At 50.7% G+C, this 18,627-nt stretch overlaps 1 protein-coding gene across 5 annotated transcripts in view; it reads left to right on the top strand.

Annotated features, from left to right (window-relative positions):
• The window catches only part of CYFIP1 (cytoplasmic FMR1 interacting protein 1), a 99,374-nt gene that overhangs the window by 47,933 nt on the left and 32,814 nt on the right, over nt 1-18,627 (top strand). For 4 of the 5 annotated variants that reach the window (XR_016217739.1, XM_051822213.3, XM_089309607.1 and 1 more), the window contains 10 exons: nt 1,483-1,605; nt 2,665-2,790; nt 3,008-3,174; nt 7,002-7,149; nt 8,298-8,451; nt 10,021-10,177; nt 11,427-11,523; nt 13,502-13,578; nt 13,677-13,785; nt 15,756-15,875. Coding sequence is in view for 4 of the 5 variants with exons in the window: in XM_051822213.3 (XP_051678173.1) it covers nt 1,483-1,605; nt 2,665-2,790; nt 3,008-3,174; nt 7,002-7,149; nt 8,298-8,451; nt 10,021-10,177; nt 11,427-11,523; nt 13,502-13,578; nt 13,677-13,785; nt 15,756-15,875 (1,278 nt within the window). In the remaining variant the exon portion in view is untranslated. Of the gene's footprint in view, nt 1-1,482; nt 1,606-2,664; nt 2,791-3,007; nt 3,175-7,001; nt 7,150-7,871; nt 8,020-8,297; nt 8,452-10,020; nt 10,178-11,426; nt 11,524-13,501; nt 13,579-13,676; nt 13,786-15,755; nt 15,876-18,627 lie in introns of all 5 variants that reach the window. The other variant, XM_051822214.3, reaches the window with a different exon arrangement.

Raw genomic sequence — 18,627 nt, 5'->3', positions numbered from 1 at the left:
CAGCGCGGTGCGCTGGCCGCAGTGCACCGGCCGCAGCGGCCATTGGAGGGTGAACCAACGGCAAAGGAAGACCTTTCTCTCTGTCTCTCTCTCTCTCACTGTCCACTCTGCCTGTCAAAAAATTAAAAAAAAAAAAAAGATTTATTTATTTATTTGAGAGACAGAGTTACAGACAGAAGGAGAGATAGAGGGGTCGTCCTTCTGCTGGTTCACTCCCCAGATGGCTACAGCAGCCGGAGCAGGGAGCCAGCAGCTTTTCCCAGGTCTCCCACATGGGTGCAGGGGCCCAAGCACTTGGGCCATCTTCTACTACTTTCCCAGGCCATTAGCAGGGAGCTGTATTGGAAGTGGAGTTGCTGGGATTTGAACTGGCACCCATATGGGATGCCTGCACCACAGCCAGACGTTTAACTTACTCCACCGCAATGCTGGCCCCATAAGGACCGTGTCTTGCAAGACACAAACCGATGGCAGTGTCCAATGCCTAACTCATGAACTCAATAGGTTGCCAGATGATTGCATTCCAGCTCCGTCCTTCCTAACTGACAGCAGTGGTGCCTTGCCCTCAACAATGATTCCCATGGAAGAAATGGAATATCTTGGTCTTCTCTACTTTATCTGTCAGTTTATCAAATATCAGGTTTCCCAGCATCATCTAACGTATGAAGTGTTTAAATACTATTCTGAAGTCAGTCCACGTCTGGTTTGCTGTGATTCTTTTTCCTCCCATGCTGAAAGCCCTGGCTCTTAGACTGCAGCGTAATCCGATTTCATTTGTGTCGAGTTTGTCTTTAAAAAGCAATACCCGCACAGCTAATTGTGGTGGCTAAGAATTGTTTTACGATTTCCTTAGCAGGCAGTTTTCTCTCTGGAGTGTCTCCTTTAGGGATGCTACATCAGATCGTGCTGTTTCAAAGTTGCCTGAGTGCTTTCCATCTGAGTGGTCATGATAACAGCTCCAAACACTGCTCCATTATTGCTTGATTTCTCTTTTGTGTTAAAGAGATTGCTCTTTTCCTTCTAATTTAATCATGTGTCATGATTGATATTGATGTTCCAATGTCATAACTGCAAAAAGAACTGTATGCAGACGTTTGGTTTCCCTTCTCCCCATCCCTTTCTCCCATACAGGTAGCCATTTTTAAATTTTAGTCCTCATTATTTGATGTAAGCACGTGGACATGCTATGTGAGTTCTCCTCTGTTAGTTAAGTGGGAGCGTCCTGTGCACATGGCTCGCCTTGTCCGTGTCCTGGAGATCCCAGCAGGCAGTCGGCACCTGTCTAGCCCGGGGGTGGGGGTGCCTATTGTTTGGGCTCCATGGTTGCCACCTTTGGTGGTGGTGGAGGGTTCTTGTGCCCACATCTTTTTGTATTTACCGTGTGTGGCTTCGGGATGCACTGACTCCCAGAGCGAGGATGACGGTCAGAGGGTAAATGTGCCTATGGTTTTTCTCTTGCCGCCCCTGCTTGCCGTGCCCTAGGTAGTCACAGGGTCAGGCCGTCAGGAGGCCCAGAAGACAGACGCCGAGTACCGGAAGCTCTTCGACCTGGCTCTGCAAGGCCTGCAGCTGCTGTCGCAGTGGAGTGCACACGTGATGGAAGTGGTAGGTGCGGCTCTCGCGTGCGTTTGGAAATTCAAGGAGCTGAAAGCATAGCCACCCTCTGGTTAGTCAGAAGTGCTTTTCTTCCTGAGCTCATTGAGACAGTAACTAATATTTTTTTCTGCATTCACTTTGGTTTTTTGGGTCAAGGATGAATTGGCTTTTTATCTTTAGCCCTAGAAATAGCAATGCTTCTAAGGTGGCTCAAAGTGTATTTCATGTATGTGTGTTATAGAATTAAATTTGTACCATTATCATGGCCTTTAATTCTCATTTTTTAAACAACTTTTTCTTTTGGGAGCTTTAGATGCATCTTCTGTTGAACTTAAGTAAAGTTGTCTTTGGGGGGGGGGTGTTTGGCTTAACAGTTAAAGACACCCACATCCCACATGGGAGTGACTGGGTTTGATACCCAGCTCTGGCTCCTGACTCCAGCTTCCTGCTAATGCAGACCCTGGGAGGCAGCAGTGATGGCTCAGGTAATTGGGTTCCCAACCACCTGGATTAAGACCCTCGCTCCTGACCTTGGTTCCAGCTGAGCCATTGCAGCCATTCTGGGGGAAACTAAACAGCACATGGAAGCTCTTGCTCTTTATCTCTTTGTGTGTGTGTGTGTGTGTGTCTGCTTCTCAAATATATACAAATTAAAGTTGTTTCTGGTGCCATACAGAGATTTGGATACCCGTACGTCGGAAAAGATTTTTGCTTTGGAGATTTATTTTGAGCAGCTAAAAATAACCAGTTTGAAAGCGTACATGATCCTTTGAAAGGCAAATTCTTTTAAATGGTGATGAAAAAGCCTGGCATTTTAAATACTTAACACAGAACATCCAGGTCATTTTGCCTGGTATGTTTCTGAACTTGAAGTAACGTGGCCAGAGTGTTTTGCCTTGTTGTGGAGAGGGAACGTGTGTTTGTGTGTGCACATGTGACTCTCAGAACGCAGCAGCCATCAGAGGGCTGATCTCTTGGTGGTTTGGCCGTGGTCATACGACTCAGGCTGAAAGTCCAGCGTCTTGCATTCAGCACGGAATGTCTCTCCTCTCTCGCTGACCACACCAGTACTCGTGGAAACTTGTGCACCCAACCGACAAGTACTCCAACAAGGACTGTCCAGACAACGCTGAGGAGTATGAGCGTGCCACGCGCTACAACTACACCAGCGAGGAAAAGTTTGCCCTGGTGGAGGTGAGGACGTCTCTCCACTGTCTCTTCCTCGTAGGGCTCTGGCCTCACGCTGTCTTCCCTTTCAAAAGTGAAAGGGATGTGTTTTGAGTCCAGTGCATCTCTGCCTTCATGGTGCCCAAATGGGCAGTGGGTGCAGACAGTGTCGAGTGGTCAGTGGCGGGACACAGCCACTCCGGGGTGGCTGAGGGGAGGCAGCTGCTGGCCCTGTCATCCGCAGGTGATCGCCATGATCAAGGGCCTGCAGGTGCTGATGGGCAGGATGGAGAGCGTGTTCAACCATGCCATCCGGCACACAGTCTACGCAGCGCTGCAGGACTTCTCCCAGGTGACACTGCGGGAGCCGCTGCGGCAGGCCATCAAGAAGAAGAAGAATGTCATCCAGAGGTCAGCCCCCCACCCCACCCCACTGCAGGAGGAGCTTCGCTGCAAATGGGAGGGGAGTTTTCATTGAGCCCCAGATCTCCAGATACACTTTCCTCAAAGCGTCTCTAAGCCTAATTCAGTGGGATCAGACACTAATCTGAGCTACAGGTCCACTGCAGAGCGTCTAGGAGTCCAGCGACAAGGACCCCAAGGCTGGTGGGGACCCATGGCCCCACACAACTCTGTCCCCCTTGCCAAGTGTGTCATCTTTAGTAATCTTGCGTGTGTTTTCCCTGGCCTGTCTTATACATCTGCCAAAACTCGCATGGAAATCTAGTCATGATGTGGAGCTTGTTCTCTCTCTCTCTCTCTTTTTTAAAGATTTGTCGTATTTATTTGAAAGACACATAGACAGAGAGGTTTTTCCATCTGATGGTTCACTCTCCAAATGGTGGCAACGGCCAGAGCTGAGCTGATCTGAAACCAAGAGCCAGGATCTTCTTCTGGGTGTCCCACGTGGATGCAGGGGCCCAAAGACTTGGGCCATCTTCTGCTGCCTTCCTAGGCGCATTATCAGGGAACTGGATCAGAAGTGGAGCAGCCAGGACCCAAACCGGTGCGCATATGGGACTGTGGCACAGCACACCTGCCCCCCCCCCCCTTTTTTAAATTATTTATTTATTTGAAAGATGGAGTCAGAAAAAGGAGAGATGGAGAGACAGATCTTCCATTCATCGGTTCACTCCACAGATGACCTGAATGGCCAGGGCTGGGCCAGGCTGAAGCCAGGAAGCAGGAGCTTCTTCAAGCTCTCCCATGTGGGTGGCAGGGGCCTGAGCTCCTGAGCCATCTTCCATTGCTTTCTCCGGCTCATTAACAGGGAGCCAGATTGGAAATGGATCATTTGGAGCATGAACTGATCCTGCATGGGATGCCGCATCACAGGCAGAGGCTTAGGCTGCTGCACCCCAGCGCCAGGTCCAGGCTTATTTTCTCTCTAATGTGAGCCTTGTAGGTAAAGCAGACTCTCAGTGGGCATCTCTGTAAAATTTGGCTTGTAGGGGTTCACGAAATTTCGGGACTCATTTTCTTGTTTATTGTGGATACGTTTATAACTTGGCATGCTGTGATTTATAGCATAAATAAAATTTTGTGTAGCTTGAGAATCCCTAATCCAAAAATTCTTTTATACTCCAAAAATCTATAATACTCCAAAATCCAAAGTATTTTGAATGCAAATAAGTGGAACATTTTACACCAGGAAACCTTATTTCCTATACAAAATTTTTAAGAATATTAAGGCAGGCATTTGGCACAGTGGTTAAGATACCCTTGGAGGGCCAGCATTATGGCATAGCAGGTAAAGCCATCACCTGCAACACCTGCATCCCATATGGGCGCTGGTTTAAGTCCCAGCTGCTCCACTTCTAATCTAGTTCTTTGCTAATGCACCTGGGAAAGCAGCAGAAGATGGCCTAAGTGCTTGGGCCCCTGCCACCCATGTGGGAGACCCAGATGGAGTTCTCGGCTCCTGGCTTTGGCCTGGTCCAGCCCTAACCCTTACAGCCATTTAGGAAGTGAACCAGCAGATGCACGATCCCTGAGGTCTATCTGTCTCTCTAACTCTGCCTTTTGAATGAATAATGAAATCCTAAATAAAAAAAGAAGATGCCTTTGGGACAATTGCATCCCATGTCCAGTGCCTGGGCTCAAGTCTCAGCTCTGCTTCTGATTCCAGCTTCCTACCCATGCAGACCTTGGGAGGCAGCAGATGATGGCTCCGATACTTGAGTCTCGGCCACCCACTTGGGTGACTTGGATTGAATTCCTAGTCCCTGGGGCTGATGCTGTGGCATAGTGTGTAAAGCCGCCGCCTTTGGTGCTGGCATCCCATATGGGCACTGGTTCTAGCCCCGGCTGCTCACTTCTGATCCAGCACTTCTATGGCCTGGGAAAACAGTGGAAGATGACCCAATTCCTTGGGCCCCTGCACCTGCATTGGAGACCTGGAAGAAGCTATTGGCTCCTGGCTTCAAATGGGCCCAGCTCTGGCTGTTGCGGCCATTTGGGGAATGAACCAGCAGATGGAAGACCTCTCTCTGCCTTTGCCTCTCTGTAACTCTGCCTTCAAATAAATGAGTAGATCTTTATTAAAAAGAAAAAATAAGAATTTCTAGCTCCTGGCTTTGGCCTTGCCCAGCCCCACCCCAGCCATTTTAGGCATTTGGGGCATGAATCAGCAAATGGGAGATCTCTGTCTCTCTATCTCTCTACCTTTCAAATAAATAAAATTTAATAGGTATAGTATAAACTTTCCTTCATGTGTATAAGGTGTATGTGAAATAGATTTGATGTTTAGACTTGCATCCCACCCCTAAGATTTCTCTTTATGTACTAGGAGTCTTCAAAAAATTGGTGGAAAATACATGGCTTTAAAAACACATGGGACCAAATATCTCTATTAATTCCGTTTTTCCAAAACTTTTTGAAGTACCTGCATATATGCAGCTATTCTAAAATGCTAAATAAATCAGAAATCTGAAGCACTTCTGATCCCAGGTGTTTTGGAGAAGGTTTGTTTTCCATGCCCTGAGGGCTCGGTCTGCAGTGCGGCCTACTGCCTGCACGTGCCTGTGCTGATGGGAGGCCCACTGTGTGTTCGGAACCATGTTCAGACACGTGTCCCTGCAGGCCTTGCCTAACTCTTTCCAGTTATTAGAAGTGCACAAGATAAGCCGGCACCGCGGCTCACTAGGCTAATCCTCTGCCTTGCGGCGCCGGCACACTGGGTTCTAGTCCCGGTCGGGGTGCCGGATTCTGTCCTGGTTGCCCCTCTTCCAGGCCAGCTCTCTGCTGTGGCCAGGGAAATGCAGTGTAGGATGGCCCAAGTACTTGGGCCCTGCACCCCATGGGAGACCAGGGTAAGTACCTGGCTCCTGCCATCGGATCAGCGCGGTGCGCCGGCCACAGCGCGCTGGCCGCGGCGGCCATTGGAGGGTGAACCAACGGCAAAGGAAGACCTTTCTCTCTGTCTCTCTCTCTCACTGTCCACTCTGCCTGTCAAAAAATAAATAAATAAAAATAAAAGAAGTGCACAAGATAACAGGAAGTGCTTGGGGCCAGGATAAGCTGCCACCTGCGATACTGATCGCAGTCCCTGTTAATACACATGGGAAAGCAACGGAAGATGGCCCAAGTGCTTGCTGCTTTCCTTCCTACCCTGCTCACCATGTGGGAGACAGGGATGTAGTTCCCTGCTCCTGGCTCCTGGCTCCCGGCTCCCGGCTCCCGGCTCCCGGCTCCGGCCCAGCCCAGCCCCGGCCATAGTGGCCAGCATTTGACAAGGAAAGGACCCGAATTGCAAAGCTTTCGTAGGAACTCGGGTTTTAGCCAGAACTTTCCCCACAAGGTGACCAGGGCCTGCTCACGGTGCCTGTGGGCTCCCTGTGTCTCCGCACATTGGAGCCTTGTTGGCGATGGGGACTCAGGCACAGTGTCCACCTGTCGGGAGGGTGAACTCATCTTTGAGCTTTGAGGGAGCGGCCCATGTGTCGTTTCCTTTCCTCTCCCTGGGCGTGACTCGGGCGCCTTGCTGCAGTGAAATCAAACATCGCTTTTGGGCTAATGGCTGCAAGCTGAGCTAAACTGAGACTTCTGGGAATAGCAGCAGTCCCAAGAAATAATCTCTGTTTAAAATTTCGTGCTCCGCTCTACTCTTACCTGCCGCAGGGGATTTGTGTCTGCGTTGACTGTTCCCAGAGCCTGTTTGTGAGGGGAGGAGAGGCTGTGATTGTCCTCAGGGGTCTCAGCACTTGGTGCTTTGGTGGTAACTGGCCAGGGCTGTTCAGTGTCCTGCAGGCCATCAGGAAGACGGTGTGTGACTGGGAGACAGGGCATGAGCCCTTCAACGACCCGGCTCTGCGGGGCGAGAAGGACCCCAAGAGTGGCTTTGACATCAAAGTGCCACGGCGCGCCGTGGGACCCTCCAGCACGCAGGTTCTTGTCCCCTGTGCCGGGCGCGGGGGTTAGGGGCGGGCTGTCCTGAGCTGGGGGTGGACAGGGCAGACAGAGCCAGGGGTAAAACGACAAGGGCATTGCCATCTTCTGCTGGGGCGAATCCAGTCCTGCGTGTGTCTTGTCTGCCACTCCTCTGTCCCCCTCCACGTGGACCTGAACATTGCCTGAGACAGCTCTGCCATTCTGATGTGTTCCTTTGCACTCAGGAGCAAATCTGACTCCACTTCAGCCGTTGTCCCCAAAATACTGGGGTCATCTATGTGTACCCACTTACTCTGTCTTTCTTCCTGGGTGTCTGTGTGACAGTAATTTTTGCATTGAGTCGACAAATGAGCACTCCCAAGGATCAGAGATGCTGGGAAATCCTAAGCCCTGCCTTCTAGCCCGGTGTGTGCAGGCTGCCCCTGACATGGGCGGGCCCTGATGCACCTCTCCCTCCTCTCCCACCTGCTCTAATTTGCTCTCTGCTTCTCTCCTCCCGTGCCGGGGCCTGGTACTTCTCCCCGGCCTCTGCCTTGGAGGCTTTTAAATCTCCCGTCCTCCGTCCTTTAGAAAGTGACCAGCTAAGCATGTTGCTGGCGCCGTAGGAAGCCTCCTGGCCCGCGTCCTGCGCGTCTGTCCGCGTGTCCCCTGCCCGGGGCCTGTGTGTCGTGTGACTAACGGCTCTCTCCGCCTCTCCCTCCTTGTCTGTCCGTGTCTAGCTCTACCTGGTGCGCACCATGGCCGAGTCCTTGAGCTCTGCCGAGCTGCTCAGGCAGCTCAAGTCTCTGGGCATGGAAAGGCTCTTGCATGTGGTAAACGCGTTTCTGAGGCAGTCGTACACCTATCCGCCTCTCTTAACCTTTGGTGGTAAGACAACGTTTGTTTTTCTCGTTGATGTTTGTGGCTCGGAGCTGGACTGCTCCACTCCAAGTGGTTCTTTCCCCCAAAGCAGCAGCAACTCAGCCGCGTAGATGGGCACCCAGACCCCCTCGGAGGAGCCGGGGCCCGGCTCGGGTGTGCGGCTCAGGGCCCGGCTCCTGCTGGCGCGCGGCGGAGCAGGCTTCTCTGGCGGGTTCTCCGCGTTGGGCATCACTAATGTACCGTGTGTATTTTCTCCCCTACAAACGTTTCCTTGGATAATGCAGCTTTACATGGTGAGAACCATGCTAGAGTCCCTCATTGCAGACAAAAGTGGTTCCAAGAAAACCCTGAGAAGTAGCCTTGAGGGGCCCACCATATTGGACATAGAAAAATTTCATCGCGAGTCCTTCTTCTACACTCACTTGATAAATTTCAGTGGTAAGAGACACTGCCGAGCGGCGTCCGGCCTGGCATGTTCTAACACCGCTAACACCCTAGAATGCTTCCGCCTGCCTGACCGCTCCCTGCTCCGGTCCTGTCGTGCCCCCAGGTGGTGACGCGTCCTAACATTCGTGGCGATGGCCCTGTGTCCTGAGGCTCCCCCCTACTCCCTCACCAGCCCTGGCCTTGACCTTGGCCTCCATGAGGTGTGGCCTTTAGACGGGTGAGAGCTCACGGCCGTGACTGGCCTTGCAAGATGAACACAAAGTCTTTTTGCTACCTGGGGGTCAGAAAAACAGGTAAATGGAATCCAACCTCTTGATCACAACCCAGGCATTGATACCTGTCAGAAATGGCTTCTGTGGGCATTGATGTTTGGAAAGGTGACAGGTGTCCCCTGCAGGCGATGCCCAGCCACCTTAACCAGGCACTAGTGGCTGTGCCCCCCACCCTCCGTGTGTCTGCCTATGTCCTCATCGAGACGTCCATGTCCACTCCCTTGCCACCGCCTCTTGCTCAGAGCAGGAGGCCTGTCCGTCTTGGCTGGGGGTGCTGCAGTATTGGGTAAACAGTAATGCTTTGGCTGTTAACTCTATGAAAGGGTGGAATTTTTTTTTTTTTGCAAATGTGCCTCTGTTTTTGCATTAGCCGGACCCCCTCAGAGTGTGCATGTAGTGCTATATCCCAGCTGCCCAGCCATTGGTTTTATTCCAAGTGAAAATGAAGTACAGGTTGAGTATCCCTTATCCAAATGCTTGGGCCCGGAAGTGTTTCAGGTTTTTTCCCCCACTTTGGACTTTGGAATATTTGCATAGGCATAATGAGATAGCTTGGGAATGAGGCCCAAGTCTAAGTACAAAATTCACTTATGTATCACGTATACCTCGTACAGAGAGCCGAAGGGTGACTCTGTCCAGACATGTGCCATGTGGTGCTGCAGGCCGTGGCTGACCACGTATAGAACAGTGGTCCCAGACAACTCTGTCACCTCGTGACACTGTGCCTGTCCGTCTGAGTAAGTGCACACTTCGATTTTTTTGCACTGTGACAGGGTTGCCTAGCAATGCATTTCTCAGAATTTTCCATATTTTCAGTGCCCTGCATTTTTACTTCAACCCGTCACGTGAGATCAGGTGTGGAATTTTCCACCTGAGGAGTAGGGTCAACGACACTCAGAAAAGTTTCAGTTGGGGGGCATTCAGGATTTCAGAGTTTCGGATAAGGAATGCTCAACCTGTCAGCTTGTTTTCATTTCTCCTTTTAAAAAGGATGTTTTCCCCTGATCCCGCCAGGGGCCTTACAGGTTTGGTGAGGTCCCTGCTGGTGGGTGGACACTGACTGCTCAGATCGCACAGGGTCCATGTGGCGGCCCCTGCGGCCACACGCGTGCTGGTCCTGTCCCTGCTGGGAGGTACTCGGCGTCCCCTCCCCGCTCCTGTCCATGCTGCATGGCTCCAGGCTGAGCGCAGCAGAGCCGTCGCCCGGCTCAGAGCCCTCCCCATGTGTTCTCTGCTAAATCTCTGCCTGTGTGTGGAAGATGACGTGGTGTCCTTTGAACCCCTCAAGAAACACTGCAGCAGTGCTGTGACCTCTCACAGCTGTGGTTCCGAGAGTTCTTCCTGGAGCTGACCATGGGCAGGAGGATCCAGTTCCCCATTGAGATGTCCATGCCTTGGATCCTCACCGACCACATCCTGGAGACCAAGGAGGCGTCCATGATGGAGTGAGCATTCCCGCGGGGCCTGTCTTGGGCGTTTGTTCGTGGTCCCTGGGGGTCCTGCGAGGCAGTTGGGACCCGGGAAGTAGATGAGGGACGCTGGACTGCTTTCTCACATGTCATCTGCAGTCGTGTTTCCTGGTAACACAGGTAGCCGGTTTCCTGGCTTCAGACTGGAATCTCAAGCTCAGGCAGAACAGGTTGAGTTGCTGTCTCACCTGAGTGCCGGGCAAGATCCTGGGCACACAGCCCGGATCAGGGAGATAAGATGGGCCTGGGCCTTGCACATGGGCCGTTGGTGTGTGGCCATGCCAGGCGCACCGAGGGCTGCAGGGTGGGCATCCTGGCTTAGTCTCGCCCTTCCACCACAGCCAGAGGCCACAGCCTCTGACCCACAGTAAACTGGCAGAGGAGGTGCAGGTTGAAGAGCTGTTTCGGGGGACTGTGGGCCAGGATGAAGTGTGACGTCCAAGGGAGGGAAAGCCATCAAACGGGAAGTGCCTTGTGGTGAACAGTGGGGACCAGCCCAGGGACACTTGTGTGTCCCCGTCACAAGTCCCTCCTAGTGCCTGGGTGACAGTCACAGAATAGTCGCCTTCCACAGTGGGGTGGCCACAGCTTCTGTGTGCGCAGACTGGCCAGCAGCTTGTTCCAGTGTTAGGGGCAGCACAAGGAGCCAGAACTGCAGGGCAGGGCCTTCCCCAAGGCTGGGGCCTCTTTACCGCCTGGACTCACCTGCCCACACGGCTTCTCCCTGCACTGGCGGCCACCCAAGGCCTCCGGCCGCTCCTGGGAGGTGAGCCTTCTTCTGGCCACAGGCCCAGTGCTGTACTTGTGGTCAGCGGGAGATGTGGGATCCTCCTTTGTCTTTGCTCTTAAGTCATATAGTTCATTCTTAAAATAAGAAAACTTGATTTCGTCATTGAAGAGAAACGTGAAGGCTGTGGTGAGAAGTTTGAAGCGTGACTAGCGATGCCTTGTGTGGGCGTGGCCTTAGTGAGCGTGCCCCTCCCTCGGGCACGGCGGCCAGGCCCTCCTCCTGCGTTCCCAGGCCTAGGTGGATGTGCTGGTCTCTGCAGGTGCGGCCCCCAGGGACTCCTAGCAGGAACACGCTTTGGTGTCTGGAGCCAAAACTTGTGTTTCTCTCGTGGGAGGGAGAAAACGCCAGTGACATTTCCTGTGGAGTAGGAGGCTGAGGGCTCCGTGTCCATCGGGGGGTAGCTGGGGAGTGACCGCCACCCACCACCCTCCGCAGGTACGTCCTCTACTCCCTGGACCTGTACAACGACAGTGCCCACTACGCGCTCACCAGGTTCAACAAGCAGTTTCTCTACGACGAAATCGAGGCAGAGGTAAAAGCCCAGACACTGCCAATCCTGTTAACTTCCTTTAATTAAATTTCCTTTTTCTCTGAGTTTTTTTTGTTTTTTTTTTTTTGACAGGCAGAGTGGACAGTGAGAGAGAGACAGGGAGAAAGGTCTTTCTTTGCCGATGGTTCACCCTCCAATGGCCGCCGTGGCCAGCGTGTTGCGGCCGGCGCACCACGCTGATCCGAAGGCAGGAGCCAGGTGCTTCTCCTGGTCTCCCATGGGGTGCAGGGCCCAAGCACTTGGGCCATCCTCCACTGCACTCCCTGGCCACAGCAGAGAGCTGGCCTGGAAGAGGGGCAACCGGGACAGAATCCGGCGCCCTGACTGGGACTAGAACCCAGTGTGCCGGCGCCGCAGGTGGAGGATTAGCTAAATGAGCCGCGGCGCCGGCTTTCTCTGAGTTTTAATGGAGTTAAACTTTAAAACAGAAAGCAGTTTTTTTTTAAAAAAATTTGTTTTTTATTTATTTGAGAAAGAGACAAGACAGAGGGCTCCCAACCTCTGATTGACTCCCCAGATTCCTACTAAAGGACAGGGAACTAGGAACTCAGTCCAGGTCTCTCCTGTGGACAGTAGGAACTCAGTGACTTGAGCCCTCACTGCTACCTGCCAGGGGAGTCGGGAGCTGGAGCCGGGAATCGAACCCAGGCAGTGTGGTGTGGGATGCAAGCTTAGTAACTGAACACCCACAACCACAAAGCAGTTTCAACAGTGGAACAGGCGTTTTGTGCGAGTTCCTCTGTCTGCACACGTGGTGAAGGTAGGATGTGCGTCCCCACTGGACACTTGGCAGTTTCTGGGTCCCCTGCTTTCTGAGGAACGTGATCTTTGCGCTGAACCAACCCCGATTTTATGTCTTTGCTTTTTTGGTTCCCTAATAGTACTTTGACAAAATTCTAGGAACGTAATTTTTGATTTGCGCTGAATTGTTGAGGACAAATTCCCACAAGTGGTGGAAATTGCCTGGTCAGCATCCACACAGCTGCAGAGATGAGCCGTATTCTCTGGTTTAAGATACAAGAGAATTTAAACCTCAAAAAAATTGCTGAGTGCAACTAGGACTGCTCCGCGTCCTCATGAAAACCTAGAAGTACTTCCTCGGGAACGTGGCCCAGTGCCCTGGAGGTGGGGGCGGACAAAGGGCAGGCATGTCCCTCCAGGCTCTGCGCATGGGCCCCCTGCTTCCCGGTCTCCTTGCCTCTGAGCACATTTTCAGGGTGGTTCAGTGGGTGGAGCCAGGCTCATCTGCACTTGAGAGTTCAGGTCTGGGGATATCTCCTGACCAAGGTCACACCCAGTGTCACCCAGCTCCCTCCCTCAGGCCGTGGCTCCCAGGAAGCATGGCTGCAGGCAGGAGCTGCCCGTCTGGGGATCCCAGATGCACATGAACCCGTGAGAGCGTGTGGTGAAGGAGAGACTTTTCCATACTCTTGTGCATTTAGGGGAGTTTGTTTTTCTCAGTAAGAACGGCCCTGATGTAATTTTCAGTGGCTGTGTGGTGATCACACCGTAACTGAATTAAGGAGCTCTTGTTGGACAGTGAGGTTATTTCTAGTTTATTTTTAAGAAGAGCCTCAGTTTATTACCTAGGAGACTTTTGTTGGGGTGGGGGTGAGTATTTGGCGCAGCAGGGTTAAGCACAGCCCATCTCCGAGTGCCCGTTCAAGTCCCAGCTACTCTGCTTCTGATCCACTCCCCTGGGAAGCATCAGATGCTGACTCAAGTACTTGGGTCCCTGCCACCCATGTGGGAGACCCAGACTGAGTTCCAGACTCCTGGCTTTAGCCTGGTGCAGGCATTTGGAGAGAACCAGTGGATAGAAGATCTAGCTCCGTTTGTCTCTGTCTTTCAAATAAAAAATTAAATTAATTAAAATTTTCAAAAACTGCATTTTTTAAAATTGCATTATTTGATCTTGGTTTAGGGAATTGAAATCTAATGCATACTTTTTTTTCTTCAGGTGAATCTATGTTTTGACCAATTTGTTTACAAGCTGGCTGACCAGATATTTGCATATTATAAGGTTATGGCAGGAAGGTGAGTATCTGGTTTGTGATTCTGATACGAAATCTTGGATCGTTTGATCTGACATTTCTATTGAATTTTACAATGAGTGGAAATGGCCTGTCTTCTAGTTTACTTCTCGATAAACGATTACGATCGGAATGCAAGAACCAGGGTGCCACGATCCACCTCCCGCCATCCAACCGCTATGAGACACTGCTGAAACAGAGGCATGTGCAGGTGAGGCAGCAGCCTCTGTGGAAACCTCCGGCGTGCGTGGGGAACAGTGGGGCTCTCTGTGACGACTGCCTGCAGTGGGTATCAGTATGTTATTTGTGTGAACACTTCTACACGGTGAAAAGCTTCCAAAGGCAATTTCTGTTGGATAACCTCAAACAAGGGAAGACTTGCAGCTCTCTACAACCTGTCGCCACGCTGGTTCCCAGGGGCAGGTGTGGCCCAGAGAGGTCAGGCCCTCTGTGGGAGTCCAAGCCAGAGCTCTGAGAGAATGAAGGTGAGACACGCCTATCAGGTTAGAATGTCACTGAGAAGCTTCCTCGTGATCGGTAGGAAGAATCTGAGGACCCGTAGTGCTGAGGCGGGCATTTAGCTTAGTGTTAAGATGCCAGTATTCCACATCAGAATGCCTGGGTTCCGTTCCCAGCTCTGATTCCTGATTCGAGCTTCCTGCTAATGCAGATCCTGGAAGGCAGTGTTGATGGCTCAAGTAATTGAGTTCCTACCACCCACGTGGGAGACCTGGATTAAGTTCCTGGCTCCAGCGTCGGTCCCCTGGCTGTTACAGGCACTTGGGTGTGAACCAGCAGATGGAAACTCTCTCTATCTCTGTCTCTGCCCCTCTAATTTTAAAATTTTTTCAATAATAAGAAATAGATAAATTTTTTAAAGATTTATTTATTTTATTTGAAACATAGAGTTAGAGAGAGAGAGAGAGAGAGAGGTCTTCTATCTGCTAGTTCACTCCCCAAATGGCCACAATGGCTGGAGCTGAGCCAATCCAAATCCAGGAGCCTATAGCTTCTTACGGGTCTCCCACATGGGTGCAGGGGCCCACATATTTGAACCATCTTTCACTGCTTTCCCAGGTACATTAGCAGGGAGCTGGATCAGAAATGGATCAGCCGGGGCTCGAACTGGTGCCCATATAGGATGCCAGTGCTTCAGGTGGGGGCTTTACCCTCTATGCCACAGCACCAACCCCAAATTTTTGTTGTTTTTTTTTTTTTTTTTTTTCAAATTTACACATTCTACACACATATACCAGAAAGAAAATGTGGAAAATACAGGGAAATTCTAGTCTATCTACAGATCACCTCCGTTACATTTTGGGACATATCTCCCTGACGCTTTGCCACATGTTGATGTTATTGAGGAGCAGGTAAGTTCTTGGGACTCTGAAATAAAGGTGAAGTGAGTTTCTCTTATTTGTCACTGTGACACCTGTAAAAAGTCAGACATACGCAGGCCGCGCCGTGTGACGAGAGATGCTCATGAACTCCATCATGAGCGGTGTCAGCAGGCAGATCCGGGTTCTCCAGGGTCTCCGGGTTCTCCAGGGTCTCTGGTGAGACTAGGGGTTTCTGCCCGTGATTTAGGAGTCAATTCAATGCAAAAGGTGCAAGCAAAGACCTGTAGGAGTTTCACCTGCAAGGGCAGACATCACACGGTACAGCAGTTAAGCCACTTCCTGGGACGCCCATATCCCTATCACCGTGTGTAGTTTAAGTCTCACTCCACTTCTTACCCTGCTTCCTGCTAATGCACACCCCTGGAATGCAGCAATGATGGTTCAGATACTTGGCTTCCTGCCACCCACATGGGAGACCTGGATGGAGTTCCCGGATTCTGCCTTCGGCCTGGCCGAGCACTGGCTGTGGGGAGTGAATGAATAGATGGAAGAGTTCTTTCTCCTTCCCTCTCCCTCACTCCCTCCCCTGCCTTTCAAATAATAAATAAAACTTTTTAAGTTTCACTCCAGGAAAGTTCATACGTTTGCTCTTGGTACTTAAATTTTTAATTTTGGCTAAAATGTTAAAATTTCTACCATAGCCTTCTATGAGTAAACTTTGCTTATTGTTTGAAATAGTTGCAGGGAGATTTTTTTCTTTTCTGCTTGTTTGTTTGCTGTTTGCTGCTCCTAAGGTTTTCATGTTTACTGGTCCTGATGCCCGTCTCCTTCTCTCCCCCAGCTCCTGGGCCGGTCCATAGACCTCAATCGTCTGATTACTCAGCGAGTCTCAGCAGCCATGTATAAGTCTCTGGAGCTGGCAATTGGGCGATTTGAAAGTGAAGACTTAACATCAATAGTTGTAAGTGCTGGCGCTGATACACTGTTGTCCTTACTGAAAAATATCAGTATGTCCGGCTCTTGTGTAGACTGTAAAACATAAGTACTGATTGTGCTTGGCATATTTCCAAGTATCTTCTCTGAGTAATCACAATTCTAAATGGACTTCAAGGAAGTCCTTGACTAAATTATACCTAAAAATGATACCTAAAGTAGCATACTGCTTAATTCAATAACATTCTCATATTTTAGTAGTCATGAGCTAAAAGGGAAAAAAAATTTAACTATGATGATAATCACAAAAAAGATGTATATTTTTGGAAGTGAGCCTTATGTGATAGAATTTATACAGTGAAATTCACAGGCTCCAATACAGGATAGTTTGAATACATTGAAAAAAAGCATTTTCTTGGCTGGAAGGACTAGTAGTAAAGATTAGGTTCCCAACTGGTCTGTAGAGCTGATGCAGTTTCTGCTAGATTCTATGTACTATATATAGAATTTGGTAAAATAATCCTAAAGTTTTTCTTCTTAATAACCTGTCAAGATGATCAAGTGCCACTCTGATTTTGGAAAGGTACTGAGGGAGGACTAACCCTGTCAGGATGCCAAAAGTGCTCCAGGTCAGTACTAAACAGAACTGCGTGGGATTTTTTCAAAAGCAAGAAAGAGAAAAATAAAAAGAGGAAAGTCCATGGGAACAGAAGAGACGAGCATGTTTAAACTGGAGAAGAAGGGAAAGTAATCTTGCTGTTGAGGTGAACTTCGTTACGGAGAAGAAGGGCGGAAGGTGCCCCCGTGGGACTTTACAGACTGACTCAGGAAAGGGTACAGTGGCCCCCAGCAGGCCAGCAGTCCTGTTGAAGTCAACCAGACAGGCTGAATAACGAACAGTAATACAGTGGGAACACTCGCCCACATCAGTCCACGAGGATTCAGAAACTACAGTTCCAGAGAGGGCAGACCTCCCAGCCAAGAGTGCAGGGTTTAAAGCTGCTTTTCCATGGGGTGTCTGCCGACTCTTGGCGTGGGCCAGCTGGTGGGAATCTGACCTCGGCTCAGGCATCAGAAGCTACTCGGGGAACAGAATGAGAACAGAGCTTAGGCAGTTGTGAGGCCTCTAATGGTGAGGCTACAAACTGGATAGGACCGCAACACATGGCTGGGTCCCCTTGGGGGAATCTACTGGATTCTGGCATCTAGGCAGTAAAACCTCCAAAAGCCGAGCAGAATTTCCCACTATCTCTTTGTGCTGAGGGTCAGACACCTGCTGGGCTCAGGCTCCAGTTATGTTTCTCGTAGGAGAAAGCAGGGGTGCTCTCTCTGGAAACAGATGCTTCACCCCCAGTGAGGTTGGTACTTACGGAAGTTGGAGGAACAGGTGGCAAAAAGAGATGAAGAGGAGGAGAGTTTCTGCAGAGAATCAGAAACTGTAACAGAATCATTTAGATATTCTAGAATTAAAGAACGTCATGTTCTTGATGAGTTTATGGGAATTTAAATTATGGAGAGGACAGGATTCAGGAACAGAAAAACAGGACATTGGAAAAATGTCTAAACTAGGGAACAGAGAAAATTAAGAATGGATGATACAGAACCAGCATAAGGAACGTGGAAAACAGTAAGAAGATCTGACGTGGGATGGGAGTTACAGGAGACGAGAGAGAAGGTGCCACAGAGGCCTTGTCTGAAGATACAATGACAGAGACGCTTCAGTGCGCGTAGAAGATGCCTGCCTGCCATGCAAGAATGTTGGCAGCTGTAGATTCTGGAACTAGGGATGTCGCCCCAGCGCGGGCTCTGTAAGGTGGACCAGCCAGAGCCCCGTCAGCCACCTGAGTATCGCACCTTGGTAGCTTTAGATCTTCAAGCGTTAACGTCAGTTCAGAGCCAGCGTCCAGCAATCCAGAGTGGTCTGGTTGTCTCCCTGGTTCTCACTGCGATAGATGGCCTTGTGCCCGTCAGAGCAGGGCAGCCTGGGTGAAGGATTTACATTGTGTGCTTTCTTAATGTCACATGGTTCTGCCTCCCCTCCCGTCAAGGAGCTCTGGGTCCTTGATGGGAACAGCAGTGTTTCCTGATTCTGGCCAGACTTCGTCTGGAGGACCTAGAGCCTTCCTACTGGTGAAGATCGGTTAAGACTTTTGAAAGCTGACTGTCCATTCTGGCTGCATGGGCACCAGGATCCGTGAGCCAACACCCATCTCTCTGGGTCAAACCATTTGGGGAGACACTTTGCTGCGCCCTCCTTGGCCCCATTGGATTCAGGGAGCCTGGTCTGGTGGTGTCGATCCCAGTTGTTGTTCGTAGCCCACAGAGAGTCACTTCTGGAGGTGAGGGACGGCTTCCTGGTGCTGGAACTGTCAGCCCTGCAAATCCGGAATCCAAAAAATCAAAATTCCCTTCCAAGACAAGGAAGTGCACCGGAGGCACCGCTGGGAACACCACACAGGAACACCTGATACGGTTGGGGAGGATGGGCTGAAGGAAAGTCCAGACCGGATTAGGGGAGGAGAGCCCAGGAGGCATCGCACAAAGCACAAGACGTGACGACCTGAGTCACAGAGGTGGAAATAGCTGCCTTGGCCTCAGAAGCATGGAAGAGCTCCTTTCATTAAATGGTTGAGACACCCGTAAAGGTCATGGTTCAATCCTGTTTAACTGCGTTATAATAAAAAAAGAATGTAAGTGCAACAACGGCACCCCTGCAGACAGCAAAAGCAGGTCAGAAAGGAGCCCATGAAACCCAGGAAGCCATAACATGATCACAAGGT

The sequence above is a fragment of the Oryctolagus cuniculus genome, chromosome 12 (assembly GCF_051225735.1).
Source record: "Oryctolagus cuniculus isolate XC-2025 breed Fujian yellow rabbit chromosome 12, ASM5122573v1, whole genome shotgun sequence".
In the NCBI taxonomy this organism is placed as follows: Eukaryota; Metazoa; Chordata; class Mammalia; order Lagomorpha; family Leporidae; genus Oryctolagus; species Oryctolagus cuniculus.
Note: the sequence above shows the minus strand (reverse complement) of the source record. Positions and strands in the feature narration are given on the sequence as shown.